The following is a 17,360-nucleotide window of genomic DNA, read 5'->3' as shown; positions in this document are numbered from 1 at the left end:
AATCAACAAGGGTAATTTCCAACCAATTTTTTCAGTATTTGATGTTTGAATGTGTCAGGCATATAAAGGTCAACATATGCTAATCGAAAAAACCGAGTGCTTGTAGACTTTTTGAAAAATAACCTGGGTGCTAATAGAGCTGTCTGTTTATAGCACAAAAACCAAGTGCCTTTAGCAATTCCAATAACTGGCCCAGGGGTAGAGATAGGCAGATAGCTCCACCTTGATAAGTTAGTGAAGAGGTTTAAAATAGTTCAAACGACAAATATATCAGGAACAGCTATCATCAAGCTGGTTAAAGACTTTGAAAGGGCCATCAAGTTTCTGATCGAAATTGTTTGTCTAATCGATACTCTAGATAGAGGCATTGAAGGGATCACATTGTTTGTCTACTCGGTCCTCTAGATAGAGCCATTGAAGGGGTCACCCGGGACAAATTGTATCTTGTTGGCACCCGGGTTTGATTGAGGGGGAAAAAGAAAGAACTAACAACCAGGTTTTAAACTTTTAACAAGGAGCTACTCAATTCAATCGCAACTTCAAAAGTTCTAGGTTTTGAGAAAATTCATAACAAACATTATAACCAAGGAAGTTTAAAAGAACCCTAACTGGCAAAGATCATAACCAAGGAGCATCATCTAAAACATACTAATAAATAGTTAAAACTAAGACTTCTTCCACTTAAGCTTTCTTCTCTTCACAGAGTTTCTCGATCATGTCAGCTGCATCTTGAACGGTTGCAATAGCCTGTGCACTCTCTTCCTCTACGCTTATTCCGAATTCTTCCTCAAGTCCCATCACTATCTCAACCTGTAATTACCAACACCAAAACCCAAAACATTCTGTAGAATCGGCAGATTGAAAAAAAATACAAGGAAGCTTAGATGCAAATTGGTGTCCAGAATTGGGAGAGATGATTGGGACTAATCAAGAGACAACTAAGAGATATCGGAATGGGAATTCTAAGGTTCTTAACCTCGTTATCAGTTCGGAATTTTCCCAAATTGTATTCCAAAGTCACATGTTAACTAAGAAATATCGAAATGGGCAAGTCCTTGAATACTTATTACTCTAAAAAAAATTATCTGTAAATTTTGCATACTGTGTCAAGAGAATCAGCTCCCAGAGCGGAGAATTTCGATGCGCCAGTGACTTCAGAGGTTTCTGATAGTGCCAATTGCTTTCTCACTATTTCACAAACTTTCTCCACTGTCTCTGGCTTTGCCTGCTCAAAAGATATTACAATCAGTCAGACTAACTTTGAGATTATCATACTGAGATTTTTGACACACCCAATGTAACCATGTAAAACTTAGCGACGGCAGGTTATAGCATGGTATAGTGACAAAGCAACCAACATTTATCTATATACGAGAGGGATCTCATTGATGGAACGTTTCTCTCCGACCAATAGATGTTTCACAAAATAGGTACATAACCATAACACAATTGGGGCCAGAAAAATTGTCATATAACCATCGCATTTAACAGTTACGATAAAATCAAGTAACTTTTCATTCTCCCGATCGCATTGGTTAAAGCTGAAGGATGCAAGTTATGTCTAGTGAAGCTTAAAAATGTATCAGGATATAAGCCATAAAGTAAGATAATCAAAGAAAAGTAAACTAGAACTTCTTGTTCTTTAGCAAGAGACAATGAACTACGAAAAATATGAAAACTAAGCGTTAGAGAACATACAGCACAGGAAACCCGAAGAGAGCGCGACTTAAGTGATGGGAAGCTTTTCCTCTGGAAAGAAACTGATACTGGCTTCAAACTAGCAATTCTGGTTGTCCCCTGCTCAAAATGTATAAAAACAAGAACTTTGATTCATATCAAATGAATAGAAATTAAATTAAACTAACAAGTTGATTCACTTTACCTACCAATTTTCATATACTAACTCTCAAAATTGTAAATCACATAAAAATATTAATAATAGAGAAACCAAATCAAGAACAACAACAACAAAAAAGAAGGCATATAAATTAGTTGATTACGAGTTAGGGATACATAATTTTTCCATCATGCCTCACAAAATCACTCAGCCTTCATCTTATGGAGGTAAAAAACCATTAATGCTTACAAGAATTCAATCTATAAATCACATTTTATTGAAGCACACAAATATAGATCTCCACGATTTAATTAGGCAGACTGATCCTAATTTCTACAAGAATAAATCCTAATAAAAAGAGAGAGAGAGAGAGAGACTAAATCTTAGATCAATAACTCACATGCAAAAATGTTACTAGAGAAAAATAAACAATCTTGAACAAATTTCACAGATCAAATCAATATTGATTACAAATCAGAAATAAATAATGAACACAATCAACAGTTTTTAGAAATCAAAAGGAAAACAAAAAAAGAAAGAAATCGATTTACAAATCATTGAAATGAAAGAGCTCAAAAACAATTGACACAATACAAATCGAGTCCAGATCTAGAGTAAATAATCAACGAAAATCAGAATCAAGAACAAACAAAGGAAACATAGAATGAGAAGATCGAGAGAGATGGTTATACCTGAGTGGCGAAAGAACGAGCTTGTACAGAGACAGAAGTAAATCCAATTGAAGCCATGGATCGATCTGAAAGGATTCTAGAGAGAGAAACTGAAAGAGAGTGAGAGAGATCTGAGAGTCTCTCTGTCTAAACCCTAAAAGAGATGAGCGAGAGAAAGAGACGGAGAACACGAAGAGTGTGAATGAATGAGCAAATGAGTGTTAAAATTGTGTTCTTTGTGCCCTTTTTATATGAGAGCCAGCTTTGTTTTCATCGAAAGTACCGATCTGTTTTGCCTTTTAGGTGCTGCGTGAGCAAAACTAATTTCATCATTTTACCGTATCAACCCGTTTCAACCTACAAATAAAATTTGAAAATATTTTGGTCGAAATGACGGACCCATTTTTTGTTGAAATACTTACAGAAATTTTCATAAAAATCGAAACTTGATGTAATTACTTTAACAATGTCTTGTGAAAGAAGTAAATTTTGAAATGTTGCGGTCGGAATAACCGAAATATGTATATTTCCATGTCTATCGAAATTTCCATCGAAAAGAAACTTCTCGAAACCTTTCTTTCATTAGACTCTCTCTCGCAAGTGTATGTAATGTATATGGTGTCAGTGGGTTATTTTCAGTCGAGGTATTTCATTATACAGAACTAAAATCTATTAAAAGTTATTGTTACGATTTCAAGCTATTTCAATTCGGGTTCTATACTGTAAGGATCTCTTTAAGACATTTACTTATCATTTTTACTAATTAAGAAGGTTATAATTCATTTAAAAATTTACTTATTTAATAAGAGACAAACAATTGAATTAATAAGATTTTGTAACAAAATGTATTATCATATGTTCGAAGTTGATAAATTTGTTATGAAATATACTTTAAGAATGTTTTATTGGTAATAAACTCAAATGAGGTAATTAGAATATAATTAACATATAATAACTAATTTACACTTTAAAACATGTAAAAGTATCAATTAGTCACCTATTACAGTCGGTTATCTAGTATCCATCGTGTTCTTGTCTAGTGTTGAAATTTTATCAGTTCCAATCGACTAATACCCATCAAGTTGTCAGGTATAAAAATAAAGATCAAGAACCGACAAAAATAGTTCTGGTTATGGTTCGATTTCGGATAAAACTGATACCCATTTCCAGTCCTAAATCCTAATGGTGGAAGAGAGTGAGACTAGGACTGTTTTACAATCAGTGATGCTATTGGAAGCTGGCGTGGTATGCCTATTTTCTACTCCCTCGCAGGCCACGTCACCTCTCAGGTTGTGCACGAACAAAATTTTAAGCTATCTAAACTTGTTTGTTCAATTGTTGTTCTTCTGATGTTGACCCACTCAGATATTAAATTGGAAGAAAGACCTAGTTTCGTGTTTGGTCTTTGGATGACAAATAAAATGATATATTTTGTGTTTGTTCAAGTTCAGAGACATGCTAACATAAACTAGGAAGTTTTAATACAAAATTGTGTAAATTTTTGCAGATCATGCAAAATGTGTGTTCTGTACAAATTCTATTTGTGCAAACTTTATATAGATCGAGCTTAAAGGATGGATGGACTATATTTGACAAAAGAAAAGTCTATTTGGGGAGTTTGAGTTTATTTTTCCTAATTCAATCCATTGTAAAAAACACTTTATGAAAACTCTTAACCACTCTAACATCACAAGTATATTCTGAATATAACTATTTCTTCAAAATCGAAATAGAAAATACAAAAATAAGGCCTTTTATTATGTCGGGGTCGAAAGCGACCGCTTTGGTGGCTTTGAGCCCCAACCGCCCTGACTACAGGCCTTAAACTCAATCTCCCATTGGTATAAAATTGTTTGATTACAATTTAACTCCAAGAATAATATAAGAATGGAGTCTACGTTTGAAGCGAACTTTGTTTGAGCGACGATATGCCTGTATTTTTACTGTGGATGCTAGAATCTGATTGTGCGAATCTCACTATATCTGAAAAGATATAGACGACGTAATAATAATATCTCATAAAGATAAAGACTGCATGTTGCTAACTTAACATATTTCTTTTTTGTTTTTTGTTTTTTTTTTTGAATCCAAGGGAAACATATTTCTTTTTTGTTGAAGTAACTTACTAACTTAACAGAATCATCATAGGAAGACCACATGAGAATACAATGAAGGGAATGCATGGAATAATCTAGGTATATTAAAACCTAATCAAGAACAACAACGACGCTTTGGCCGAGTGGTTAAGGCGTGTGCCTGCTAAGTACATGGGGTTTCCCCGCGAGAGTTCGAATCTCTCAGGCGTCGTTAATTCTTATTTTTTTATTCTAATCTCTCTGAGATTTTTCCAAACCTTTTCTCTTCAAACCTTATCAAGGAAATCTAGAAAGGGCAACAAATTCACATCTTACTCATGAGTAAGTTTCTCAATTATAAAGCAATCTTCCTTACCTATTTGGAACTTTTGTTTGAATTTAATACTCTATATATTTCTATTCGGAACATATATTTACCAAGTTGTTTGCCATAGAAATTGGACAATTTTTTTTGTACTCGACCTCTGTAATGTACTATTTACGAGTTAGGAAGATCACAGAGGATTTATCTAATTCTCATCAATATCATAGTTATTGGCTACACTTGTCTATGCCCGCAAAGAAATAAACTTGCAGAATTAAAGGATATGGACTTCCGACATTTTGTGCTTAAAATTAAAATAATTATGTTACCAAGCTACAATTATCATATGTATAAAGATGTTGCACTAGTTAGAGATGCGATCTAAGTAAACCTCTGATCAATTCTGTGAGTCTTAAAACTATCATTTGTATTTATTTATTTTATACGGGCTTGAAATTTTTTACATCATTACGTGAGATAAATAACATGAAATAAATAAACTTTGTAACTACAATCACAAGGTCATCTTGGACCCTAGGGTCATACAAAGATCTTTAAGATCCACTGAGTTTGAAAGATTCCGGTTCTACCTTATTTATACCCAAATTTCACTTTCATGAGAATTGAATTTGGAATCCCCTGAATAGAGAATAGATGTCCAAACAGGACATCTAAATAGTGATGAACCTTCAAAAAATTATCGGAGTTGATATACATCAGTGAAAAAGCAAGCTCCATTCCAATGCCATAAGGCGCACACCATGCCGTTAGAACACTTTTGCCACTATGACGTTTCTGTTTAAAAAATAATAATGATGAAGCAATCCGATCACATACCACAATTTAATCAATTGACAAATATGTTTTAAAATCTAAAAACATCTGGAAGGTACATATTAAATCGAATGCCTCACTTCTTGAATCTATATTGGAAAATGTTTGAATGTATTTTGTACAAGAATTTGAACCACAATTTTGTAATGATACCACCATAATTTGGTTTTTTTATCACGACAAGGCAATATAAATTAGAAAGGTATAAAAAGGCGGGTAACCAACCGTCGTCGGTTTTACAACTAACATTTACTGATAACACAACTAACATTCTCTCACTACATTTTCAATACTTTGTGTGTCAGTGCACCACCAAAACCACTACTAAAAACCCTAAAAAATTCCACATCACTTCCATAGTTTGATCGATCGATCGATCAATAAATGTTGCTTTTCACATAAACTCCAAATCAAACTAACTTTACCATCACGTCATTTCTATCTTTGGTAATTTCTCTCTCTCTCTCTCTCTCTCTCTAAATACTTATTCCTCTGTATATCTTCGATTACTATTAGGGTTTCTTCATTATACATTTTTCATTTCTATAATCCTTTCTCGTGCCTTTTCCTTATCGGTTATTAATGATTCTCTCTGAATCTTGATTCTTGATCAATCTTATTAGGTTAGGTGTTGTGAAGTTAAATATGATTTTTTAGTTTAATTTTTTGTTGAGTAATCATAATTAGTGGTTTAACTAAAACCAAATTAGTGGGTAGGATTTAGGTCATTCTAGATTTGATTTTTCTAATGTTATATGAAAAATTTACCTTTATCAATTTAGTGATTTTTTGTGATGATCCTTTTTTTTTTCCAGATTTTGATTTCTCATTTTTGCAGGTTCACAAATTTGGGGAAACAATAAGAAGATTTGTGTTAGGTTTTCTGTGAAGAAGGATAATAATGGGTTCAGAGATATTGGGGATTCAACCTAGTGAACTCAAATTCATATGTAAGTTTACTACAAGTGATGTTTTAGAACTATTACTTCAAGATGGTGAAAATTGTGATTTTTTTGCTTTGCTTTTCCTTTAGTTTGATTTCAGTAAATTGGTACTGATTGTTGTTGTGGGTAGCTTTAAAATTTCAGTTTCAACAGACAAACTTTCCGAATCTGCTCTTCTGAACATCCTTAACATCGATCGGGCGTTTTTTTTTTTTGGATCAACCTATTGATGTTTCAAATTTGTAGCATTTTTTGCTATGTTTTATTGTTTCATGGATAATATAGTCCGATAAATTCGAGATATTAACGGTTTATTGTTTCTCTAGTTGAGTTGAAAAAGCCTTGTTCATGTTCAGTTCAGCTCTTCAACAACTCAGATCAGTATGTTGCGTTTAAGGTGTGTGACCGTTTCACTATACAGTTCCTCGATTTCCTAGTTATGTCTTGAATCGTTTACTTGAAGTTCACACAGTTTTTGCTCCTTCCGTAAAAAGAAGTATTTTATAACATATATTTAACTATGCAATCCAAATGTGAGACACAAAAAGAATAGCTCCCGAAATTTTAGGGGATCACAGACTTCTATCTTTCATTTGTTTACTAACATTTGTAGTAGAAGGCGTTAGTACTGTATATAATGGGTTGTAAGAAGATTATATCTCCAAGGGAAATTTGTGATAACGATTATACACATTCTTTTTGCAGGTTAAAACCACGTCTCCTAGGAGATATTCGGTTCGGCCGCACTCAGGTGTTATTTGTCCGAAGTCAACTTGTGATTTTACAGGTACATCAATTGTTTAAATTGGTCTTTTTCATCCATACAAGAAAGGTTACTTTTTAATGGCTGTGCTTTCTCGAAATATGGTTGGTTTTACTTCTTAATCTTGACTTTTTAGAAATTTAATGTATATCTGATATCACTTCTGAAGTAGGGAAGGTTTGATGAGATGTCAACCTTTTGAGTTATTCGTGGGTTGGGATCGGAGGCTTGTAAAGAATTGTTTAGTACTAGTTAACAGATTTTAAGGTCAAATTCTTGTTGCCCGATTGCTTATTCATCTTCTTGTTCTTTTAGGATCTATTAAGAATAATATTATACGTCACTACGTCACATAACTCCTAGAAGAGCTTTCCAAGCAAATATTGTGTCTGCTTAGTAATAGAGGATTATCTTATGCTGTATAACAGTTGGATGCTAGTATGGATATCGATATCCTACACAAAGTATGGGGACGGCGAGTTAAGTCTCAATATCTTATTAGGCTCGTACCACGGCAGGACAAGTGAAACCAATAATGTGAAATGTTATAGTTTCAGGGCACTTTTTGCATCTTATAATTGCTAATAAAGTAAAGCAAATTAGAGGTTTGACAGCTCGAGGTGTGGAGTTCAGATACTTGATTGCGTTCACTTCACAATAAAAGATAGTTGAGATATTCACTTGCATTTAGTTAAATCACAATAGTTCACTTCCCGTTACTAAAAAGGGAGACGGGCCGACGCTGATGTTACTAAACCAGCAGATCAGCTGTTGCCTTCACGTACAAACAGAAATTAAGAACTCAAAAGAAAGGGGTATAATCAGCATTTATCACTTCGACTAATCTCATAATTGTACCCCCCAGGAGGAGCTAAGTTCTAGTTAGTTGCATTCTGAAGATTACAACAATTGGGTTTGTGTTCCTCTTAATGGTGGCGCTATCCTCCGTCCTTCACTGATTTAGCTGTGATTTCTTTTATTTTTTTATAAGAAGACATCTTTATTTGTACGAGTAATTTCACGAAATTTGTGTTCTTGTCAAATGCAGTTATAATGCAAGCCCAACAGGAAGCACCTCCAAATTTTAAATGCAAAGATAAGTTTTTAATCCAAAGTACGGTTGTTCCTGTCGGGACTAATGCAGAGAATATAACATCTACCATGGTATATATGCTCTTTTATGATGGTCATTTAGAATGTAAACCAATATCTCTCGTTTCGTTTTAGTCAATGAATAAAGATTTTGTTTCGACAGTTTTCTAAAGATGTGGGCAAATGCATTGAAGAGCACAAGTTGAAAGTGGTTCTTATCGCTCCACTCATGTGTCCTATAGTGCTACCAGTAAATGGAACTTCGAGGCAGGAATTGTCGTATGCTTCTTCGGTTTCAAGATACCAGGAAAATCTCCCTCTACATATGGTAAAGGATGGTCACTTAGCCCACTTGTTCTACTGAAAATCCACATTTGCACACACAAATATGGCATGTCCTTCTTGCAGTCTGGAAGGCAGTCAAGTTGATTATGCTTTTTATAACAGGCAGCGAAGGATGCGAAAGCGTTGCAGTTTACCAAGGTTGGGAAGGTGTTCCAACTCTCTGAGGATCTGGAGGATTTGAAACCGAGTAATGAAGTGAAGAAGTTGAAGGCAAAGCTAACTCAATTGGAACTAAAATTAAGTGAGGTAAGTCTATCATCCTTAGAACTCAATTTCTGGACATATAGGCCTTGCATGTACGAGTTTCTTCTTAGAAATGTGGATATCTGTATTTTCTACCAGCATCAGATAGTGATACGGAGTATCAGACACGATGGGCTGAAAACGCCATCTCTTAGTTGTTATGTCATTTATTTGTACTCACAGTACCCATAATTAAGTTATTAACGTATTAGGTATTAAAGTGTTTTAAAATATTTTGCAGGCAAAAATTACCATAAGAACACTGGAAGAAGAGAAGTTCACAACGACAGAACAAAGGAGCAAATTGCAAGAAGAATTAGTAAGTAGACTGAGTGACTGACATATTTCGTTTTTTGCCAACTACACCAATACAACCATGGCCACCAGCTATGACCTGTTTTTTGTTGATTATCATGATAAATACCTCAACTAATCCACATTGCCTAAATGACTGTAAACCTCATTACCCTTTAGAGGAATCGAACTGATAACTTTTAAGGAGTAACCCGATCTAATGTATTCTTTAACGATCATGCTCTGATTAAATACTAATGTGATTAATGATTGAACTCCAGGGTCCGCATTAACTTTTTAGATTTTGGTACAAGTGCCTATTACTGATATCTGGTTGTATATAAGTGGATTTCTGAATATTTGCTTAATATAATTTGCAGGAGATATTGAGAAGAGAGAATGGTGCAAGAAAAGTTCAAGTAGGTTTCCCTTTCCTATTTGTTTGTATGGTCGCTATTGCGTGTCTCAGACTCGGATACTTTCTAAAACCCTAGGCACAGACTTCAATTTGGTATGTTGTATATAGGTGTGTGTGTGTGTTTGATTGGATATTTTAATACAGAATAGATTTTTGTTGTTAGCATTTCATGGTGGAGTAAGCATATCACTATTCTAGTGTTTCAAGATCAGTTATAATATAAGAAAGAAAACAACAGTATTTCTAGCATTCCACTTGGCTTTTCTATTATCTCAAAATCTCTTTGGATGCTTTTTCATTGTTATTTATTATTCTATACAAATCAGGACCCAAATCAACCATTTAGATGAGTCAGTCGTCACAAATTTGACAAAAATAAATATGACGACTCAAGGGACTTAAAGAGAAACAACCTGCGAAGTGACTGCTGCATTTCTGCTCGTCTTTCTTCCAGAACTCCCACTAGAGTAGTAGAGTTCATTTATGCCATGAAGATCAAATTCAATCCAGCTGTTGTCTCGTTCTCGATATAAAACAAACATGACCAAAGATAATTTTCAACCTTATTTTGAAGAACACAAGATACCAAAATCCAACGGCAATTTCTTCCATCGATAATATAACAAAGGGGAAACCGAAATTGAAGAGAAAAGCTACAATACATTAACCCCATCAATCCAAATTACAATAAATAAACCAATCCTCGATCTTGGAAAAAAGGTTATCAGAAAGAAAAGAAAACAATACAAAGATCTAATGGACTAACCCTTCCTCTTCTTCGCAGACACTCCTTATCACCCGTAAACTACAAAAGAATATATATGCTACATACTACAAACATACACACAAACACTCAACTCATATATATATATATATATATATATATGTAACTAGCACCACTTCCAATCACTACCCAAATTTTCACATTGGAAAGATCATTAAACCTGAATTCGCCCTGGAAATGTGTCGGAGTTTACTTCATCAAGATCTCTGTAAAGTTATTGGTGTTTGTGGTTGTTCATCTTTTTCATGTATACTTTGTTCAATTGGAGAACCAGGAACAAACGGGACAAAACCTCGACCACCAAAAACAGGTCGCATGAATGCATTATCGAATTTACGCCAATAATGGTGAACAGTATGGGTTGGGGTAGCAAGGAGCATGCGGATGCTGGATGGACGAAGGAGGTTCACAGGGTTGACGTCAGGACCTTGTCCGTTCTCAAGAAGTGGAACGATGAAAGATTTTGGGCTCGATGGTTCCGAAGACAACATACTACTGAAGGGTTTCGGTGAAGGTAGTAAGAGCCGTATAAGAGGTTTAGTCATCAGACCAAATACCTGAATCACGAAAATAACCATTAAAGTGACATTAAAAATTACGAAAGAAGTTCACGAGTTCAAAACAAATTCGATATAATGGCCGATTAACCTCATGAGAGCCTGAAGGCTCATGTGTCTTGGATTTAGTCCCAGATTGTTAGGAAATACCTTTCCAGGTCTGGGTTATAACATATATTCCCATAGAAGGTAAGAGCCTTTGGGTTGCTGCCTAAGCTGATCATGTGGAGAATAAAATGGAGGTCTAGGGCATGGGCCATACTAAGACAAAACCATGTTACTATCTGGAGCTATGCCAAGTGGGCTAGGTTATGAGGTAGCAGTTTGTCTTACATATTCGCTACATATTCTTACTGATCAAGATGAGGCCTAAATCAGGAACAATGTGGTTGATTTTTACGACAATTACATCGTCAGAGTAGTGGATCATGGCAAGCTACTTAGTTTTTAAACTTAAAACAAGGATAGGACATCTTACCACTGTGCTGAAAAGAACAACAGTAATTGTACTGGTTATCATAATAGCGTTTCCACGTAGTTGAGTATGCCCTGCCCTTGTGAACTGCAAATGCAACAAATATGTACGCCTTCATTACATCAACAAATACAAATAGCCTATAAACCCAATGTAAAATCCTTCGAGACAAATACAAAATTAAAAAGTGTGTTCGAGGCTCCATACAAATAATTGAAGTTATAAATATATAAAAATATTTATACGTTAAGAACTGGGATGACATTTAAAACATCCAGCTAAAATATGAATAAAAATATACTTATTTAGTTTTGGCCCTTAGAAATTATAGTTCTAATGTGTACCTGGTTATAAGCAAGTGCCATAGACACAGCGCCTCGCATCAAACCAGCCCACCATATGGTAATCTGCAGGAGCAAGATTTTAGTCGCTCAGTATGTAAGTTAGCTAAGGAGGGTGAGAAACTTCAAATGACAAGAATTAAAACCATTACTTGCTGATTGAAGGTGATCTTTTCACCCTGAACTTTCTTAGTTAGGTTGGACAAAAACGACAGAGGGAAAACAAAAGCTGCTCTTCCAACCAGAACCAAGCCTAGCAGTATTGAACTCACTCCAATTGATTTTCCAGGACTGCAATAAGAGAACCCATGAACTCATGTGAGTACAGTACAATTACTATGACTCAACATGCAACTTATAATATGAAATGATGATGGTACAAGAAAACAGTGAGAGTAGAAATGCTGGGGTAATCCATCAAACACGATAAAAGAGATAAATATACCATACCTGCTTCTTACGAATCTCCACTTCTCGATGTCCAATGCATCCATGCCGACATAAAGGAAGATAAATATCTCAGCCATGAAAGACAATGTTGCAAAAGCATGCCTTCAATGATTGGAAAAAAGAGAAATTGAAGTTAATGAATTCAATTGTGCGACATCGATGCTTGCGAAACAATAACATAGAACAAACGAATTTCGATCATTTGAATTGACATACTTGGTAGTGACTCTGGAACTCTCGGTAACATTATGCCAGGTGTAATGCGACATGACAATCCCGCAAAAGAACACAGTGAGAATTGAACTTAAGTGGAACAACTGCAGGAACATCGAAGTCATCAACTCAGAGGTAAATTTAGAGCCAACTGAAACAATATAAAATGTACGGTAGGTGTTCCACGAGTTGGGAGAGAATTCTTACTTCAGCTAGCATGTAAGAAAGGTAAGCCATGAGTATCATAAGCGCGATCTCGCGATCTGTAGAATGTCTGAAATTTGTGAAAACTTAAGGGAATTAGAAACTTCAATAATTTTATTAGATAATTGGTTGGGAATATTATTATGGTGTAAAATTGTGCTTCAATCACATCATGTAATACGAATAAAACTGAACTGATCTTGCAAAGGCTCAAAGATGCTAACTATAGTACTCAGAAGTTCAAGTATTGTTGTCCTGCATTCCTGTCTATGGGGTAAAGAATTAACGACCCCATGGTATAGTAAAACATGTGCCATCAGCAGGAAGATTACCTGACCCACCCACCACCAGGTGCATCATAAGCCCTACTACTTTACTGGTCAAAGTGCCAAACAACCTTTCAGTCACCCAGGAAAACAAGGGAACTACTATGTTTACAAAAAAATCTCAAGTGTCCCTGATAAACCAAGACACAACTTCGACGGTCATAAGACAACAATGGATGATGTTACCAATAACCACAATGTCAAAAACAAAAGAATTGAAGCAAAAGTTGGTAATTGCACAAACACCATGTAATAGTTCAAATACCTGCCAAAATACAACTTTTTTATAATGTATGCACTCAGAAGACCAACCTGCAGGGGGAGAACGTAAATTTCTTGTAAGAGATAAACTTAATTTCGTATGCAACCATACGACACATCTATGCACCCAAGCAAGAATGGTTCGCGGAAGAAAGACTTACAAACACACCCAGTGCCGTACTTATGATAAATAAATATGAGAAGTTGCCGAAAAACTGTAATGCGATCTTGGAATTGATTTGAGTAAGATCAAAGTCCTGGATTGCATTGAAGAGCACAATAGAAGTGGCATCATTAACAACACCTTCCCCGAAGACCAAACTGTATAGAAGAGGTGTCTCATCCTGATTAAGCACCTGTTCAGCAAACACAAGAAACATCATTAGCTACACAATTTATCTTATTAGCTAGAAGCTAAAATCAGTCAAGCTCGAAAGTGGCTACCCATACCTGCAAGGTGCAAACAGAATCTGTTGCAGAAAAGATTGTCCCAATTGCTGCAAGTCACACGTGGAATATAGTTAAGAGCAAGTGGAGAAGAATAACAGAAACAGATGAGAGCTTAAACAACCCGTACGAAGAAAGAAGGTAATGTATAAGAAGTACCAAGGTAATCTCCCAACTCCAAAGGACCGATATCCAACTTCTTAAATATTTCTGTAGCACCTGCATTAAATATTTCACGACAGATCACATACCGCAGCAACTTATATTCTATACGGAGAAACCGCCAACACATTGTTGCAGAGGTCAATATCAGTTAGCATGTTTTAATACATACATTACTAAAATATTGAAACTTGGACTTGCCAATAATGTCAATATGTCACGTGCTCTATTACAAGGCTATAATTATTGTGGCATATAGCCAGAACTGGTATGGTTTGCTTTAGAAATTCACGTCATTTTATCAGCTCTCTGGGTGTTTATTACGCAGACACTATTACTTTGCGAAAGAAATAACAAAATGGTAAAACCAAATCGCATGTATAAACTTTAAGTGACATACCTAAAGAAATGGTGGCAAAGGATATTAATGTGCCAACTACACCGAACAGAATGATTGTCATGAAGTTGCGGAAAAAATGTTTCTTCTTAACCTGGAATCTAGTCACCACAAAAATTATAAAAAGAAAAATTTTAATCAAAATCAGTGAGCTTGTGAACTTCAATTGGAATGAAACAAACAATCAGATGACGAACACAGCACCTAACTCATAGTGAAAGTACAGACAGATGTGAAGCATAATCACACAAAATAATCGTTAAAATAAAAAGAACAAAGATTAAGTTGGAAAAGTTCGCACTCTGACTACAAAGAAGTAGCAAATAATAGTAAACTTTAACCATAACATTGTGAATCTAACTTAAGTGCGAAAAGTTTAACAAGGCGAAACATAGCGTATGACAAAGTATCTTCCAGTAACTGTGAACAGTTCAACAACCGACAAAAATGTCTCGGCTGGAACCTCTCCAAATCTACAGAAAGCTACCTTCTGACAACGATGAAACTTGACTGATGCAACTTTGCATCAAGACAATTCAAATTTCAATAATTTATGTAGTTTATACACCTCTCAAGTAGTTAGTTGTCGGCAATTAGTATCTTCACCAAAAAAGAAGAAACATGGAGACACGAGAAGCTGAAACATACCCAGCATTGAAGATAATAGGTGGAAGAAGATATATAAAGAAGAGATCTTCACTGAATACTAAAATATGCGAGCTTTTTCCTCCGGTAGTCAATAGAATTACAACTCCAGTACACAAACCCTGTCATCAATTTCCACCCAAATAGAAATAAAATTCATAATACTAATTAAAAATTCAAATACCTCATATTAAGAAATCTTAACTATCAATATCAAATTTTGTCATACCCAATACTGAATTTCCAAAATTTTATCCTACCCAGATTCTAATTTCGAAAATACATTTCAAAAAGGGTACTCCTATAATAGAAGAAAAAGCACGAACAACTCACAATAGCAATAGCGGTACTGGATTCATTCATCCATCGATTCTCCTCTAGTAAATGACCAATCACTATACACGCGCAGAGTAATGTAACGAATAATGTAACTGAAACGACGGTAGCATGATCTGATGCTTTTAATATCTCTAAATTAGAGAAAACAGAGCCAAGCTCAAAAGCCATAGTAACAACTTCCTAAACCAAATTAACTTCTTAAAAACAGATACTAATTTATATCAACAATTTCTCTTGGACGGCTCGGGTTTATCTTTCCGAGCTGTCCATCCAACAGATTTTTCCTCAATTTCAAATCTAATCACAACCTGCAAACATTCAAATACCAACAATAAATTCAGATCAAACAAATAATTAATCAGACTCATAATAAAAAATTATTTGCCCAAATCGACAAGCTTAAAAAAATAAATTAATTAAACAATTAGGGTTTTTTTTATGTTCAGCTAATAATCCGGAAAAGAAACATTAATTAAAAAAAACCATAGTCCCATAAACACCAGCTAAACAAAAGAAGTTTCGGATTCCATCTTCTTAATTCTCAAAGATAAAAGCAAAAAAATAAATAAATAACCAGAATTGTCGAGCTGGAGGAGTGATCGCTGAATCTCCATTTTGAACAATTTCGAAAAAAATTTAACAAAATCGATAAATAAATCCTTTCATTGTGATAGAATGATCAGTAAAACTCTTCAAGAACAAATTCCAAACACATTCAATTTAAAATCTCCGACAGATTAAAGGAAGACGGGAGATTCTGATAAACAAAAAGTTGAATGAGTGAGGAAATAATGAAGAGAGTTAGAGAGATGGAGAGAATTAGGGTTTTGAACGTACCTTCTTCTAGAGAGAGAGATACAGAAGAAGAAGCTAGAAAAAACAAGAGAGAGAGAGAAAGAGATGAGAATGATGGAGAAGTAGAAGAGGTGTAAAGAAATGAATCTCTCTCTCTATTTATAGTACGAATATGTTCCATAATTTTTTTTTGAATGGTGACGTAAGTAAATTTAGTAACAAAACAATGGCAAAAACTAGTACTAGCGAAAATGACAATGCTTCCAAATTATAGATCATTTATGACCCTTGGGATTTTGTTTTATTACTCTTTTACCTCGCTAGTAATGGCATTTAATTTATCTTTCTCATTTATAAACTAACTGCCACCTCATGGAGGATCTCAGAAATTTCCCTCTTTCCGCTCTTTTTTTTTAATTTGAGATTTTCAGAATTTTAGAGTTTATGTCAATATTTTCAATCACTTGACCAAACAAGTGTTGACGCTCTTTTAGCTCTTCTTATTTGCCAAGTTTTCCAAGGGTATAATTAGTGTTTATGTCGCATGAATAGTTCAGTAGAATATAAGGTATGTAATTTTCAATCATGTGACTACATCCCTCAACAAAAAAAAAATCCAATATTAGACTACGCTCAGTTTTGACTCTGGGAAAATAGATCTTTTTATACGCTATTTGAAGTTGGAAGATTCTATTAGTTATCTTATGATATTCTATCTATCATCAGGACAGGAATGGAGTGACTGAGGAGAAGAATTTTCGACTATTGATATGAAAAGAAGGAAAACTAGAAAAGAGGCCCGTTTTAGCAGGGGAATATGAGATAACGACTTTACTTATTGACCTTCATGAGCATGGGTGGCTGCATCTCATGTTTCATTTCTTATTGAGAACATTATGAACTCCATTATGAACTCTCTTCAAGTCCTTTTGCCATCAGCAAGTCTGCCCATCTTTCAAAAATCACAAGAAAGACAAATTTTGTCACCCGAGGCTAAGAAATTGGAGAAAGAAAGCCACAGTGGATTGATAGATTACTAATCTTGCCCAAGTCAAAGACTTAAGAAGGGACCCAGCATTGTCAAGTCAAATCCAAAGACGACCTTCATTTGATAAAGTCAGAA

At 34.8% G+C, this 17,360-nt stretch overlaps 3 protein-coding genes and 1 non-coding gene across 6 annotated transcripts; 2 read left to right on the top strand and 2 right to left on the bottom strand.

Annotated features, from left to right (window-relative positions):
• Positions 1-497: 497 nt before the first annotated feature.
• Positions 498-2,867, bottom strand: LOC147569990 (acyl carrier protein 1, chloroplastic-like). Its single transcript, XM_086656558.1, has 4 exons — positions 2,530-2,867; positions 1,699-1,797; positions 1,103-1,225; positions 498-810 (listed from the first exon to the last, which is right to left on the bottom strand). The coding sequence occupies exons 1-4, from the start codon at positions 2,584-2,586 to the stop codon at positions 682-684; spliced, it is 408 nt and encodes a 135-aa protein (XP_086512684.1). The 5' UTR covers positions 2,587-2,867; the 3' UTR covers positions 498-681.
• A 1,866-nt stretch (positions 2,868-4,733) lies between these two features.
• On the top strand, positions 4,734-4,815 carry TRNAS-GCU (transfer RNA serine (anticodon GCU)). Its single transcript has one exon. It is a non-coding gene; the product is annotated as a tRNA-Ser (tRNA).
• Positions 4,816-5,923: 1,108 nt separating this feature from the next.
• On the top strand, positions 5,924-10,090 carry LOC147569988 (vesicle-associated protein 1-2-like). 2 transcript variants are annotated; one of them, XM_086656555.1, is made up of 9 exons: positions 5,924-6,189; positions 6,581-6,692; positions 7,013-7,083; positions 7,392-7,473; positions 8,498-8,613; positions 8,705-8,869; positions 8,989-9,132; positions 9,371-9,448; positions 9,804-10,090. In XM_086656555.1, the coding sequence occupies exons 2-9, from the start codon at positions 6,644-6,646 to the stop codon at positions 9,915-9,917; spliced, it is 819 nt and encodes a 272-aa protein (XP_086512681.1). In that variant the 5' UTR covers positions 5,924-6,189; positions 6,581-6,643; the 3' UTR covers positions 9,918-10,090. The 2 variants fall into 2 exon arrangements, with proteins under 2 accessions (XP_086512681.1, XP_086512682.1); XM_086656556.1 differs by lacking the exon at positions 5,924-6,189 and adding an exon at positions 6,202-6,365.
• A 391-nt stretch (positions 10,091-10,481) lies between these two features.
• On the bottom strand, positions 10,482-16,457 carry LOC147569987 (sodium/hydrogen exchanger 1-like). Of its 2 annotated transcripts, XM_086656553.1 has the most exons (15): positions 16,280-16,457; positions 15,437-15,750; positions 15,107-15,225; positions 14,462-14,559; positions 14,059-14,118; positions 13,903-13,949; positions 13,614-13,808; positions 13,457-13,503; positions 12,869-12,935; positions 12,665-12,765; positions 12,449-12,550; positions 12,151-12,289; positions 12,002-12,064; positions 11,661-11,744; positions 10,482-11,182 (listed from the first exon to the last, which is right to left on the bottom strand). In XM_086656553.1, exons 2-15 carry the CDS (start codon positions 15,608-15,610, stop codon positions 10,823-10,825), a joined length of 1,656 nt encoding a protein of 551 aa, XP_086512679.1. In that variant the 5' UTR covers positions 15,611-15,750; positions 16,280-16,457; the 3' UTR covers positions 10,482-10,822. The 2 variants fall into 2 exon arrangements, with proteins under 2 accessions (XP_086512679.1, XP_086512680.1); XM_086656554.1 differs by lacking the exon at positions 16,280-16,457 and having other exon boundaries at positions 15,437-16,277.
• Positions 16,458-17,360: the final 903 nt, after the last annotated feature.

This window comes from Eschscholzia californica, unplaced genomic scaffold, assembly GCF_041429995.1.
Source record: "Eschscholzia californica isolate CP2 unplaced genomic scaffold, dmEscCali1.0.p SCAF_1, whole genome shotgun sequence".
NCBI lineage: Eukaryota > Viridiplantae > Streptophyta > Magnoliopsida > Ranunculales > Papaveraceae > Eschscholzia > Eschscholzia californica.
This window is presented reverse-complemented; position numbering and strand designations above follow the sequence as displayed.

Bases quoted from the DNA above. Each gene is read 5' to 3' on its own strand.
- LOC147569987 (XM_086656553.1), bottom strand. From the start codon at position 15,610: ATGGCTTTTGAGCTTGGCTCTGTTTTCTCTAATTTAGAGATATTAAAA. The intron at 12,766-12,868 runs GTAAGAATTCTC...ATGTTCCTGCAG, and splicing joins TTTCTTACATGCTAGCTGAA to TTGTTCCACTTAAGTTCAAT. The intron at 11,745-12,001 runs GTACACATTAGA...TTGCATTTGCAG, and splicing joins TGGCACTTGCTTATAACCAG to TTCACAAGGGCAGGGCATAC.
- LOC147569988 (XM_086656555.1), top strand. From the start codon at position 6,644: ATGGGTTCAGAGATATTGGGGATTCAACCTAGTGAACTCAAATTCATA. The intron at 7,474-8,497 runs GTACATCAATTG...TGTCAAATGCAG, and splicing joins GTCAACTTGTGATTTTACAG to TTATAATGCAAGCCCAACAG. The intron at 8,870-8,988 runs GTAAAGGATGGT...TTTTTATAACAG, and splicing joins AAAATCTCCCTCTACATATG to GCAGCGAAGGATGCGAAAGC.
- LOC147569990 (XM_086656558.1), bottom strand. From the start codon at position 2,586: ATGGCTTCAATTGGATTTACTTCTGTCTCTGTACAAGCTCGTTCTTTC. The intron at 1,798-2,529 runs GTATAACCATCT...CATTTTGAGCAG, and splicing joins CTCGTTCTTTCGCCACTCAG to GGGACAACCAGAATTGCTAG. The intron at 1,226-1,698 runs GTATGTTCTCTA...TCTTTTGAGCAG, and splicing joins CTCTTCGGGTTTCCTGTGCT to GCAAAGCCAGAGACAGTGGA.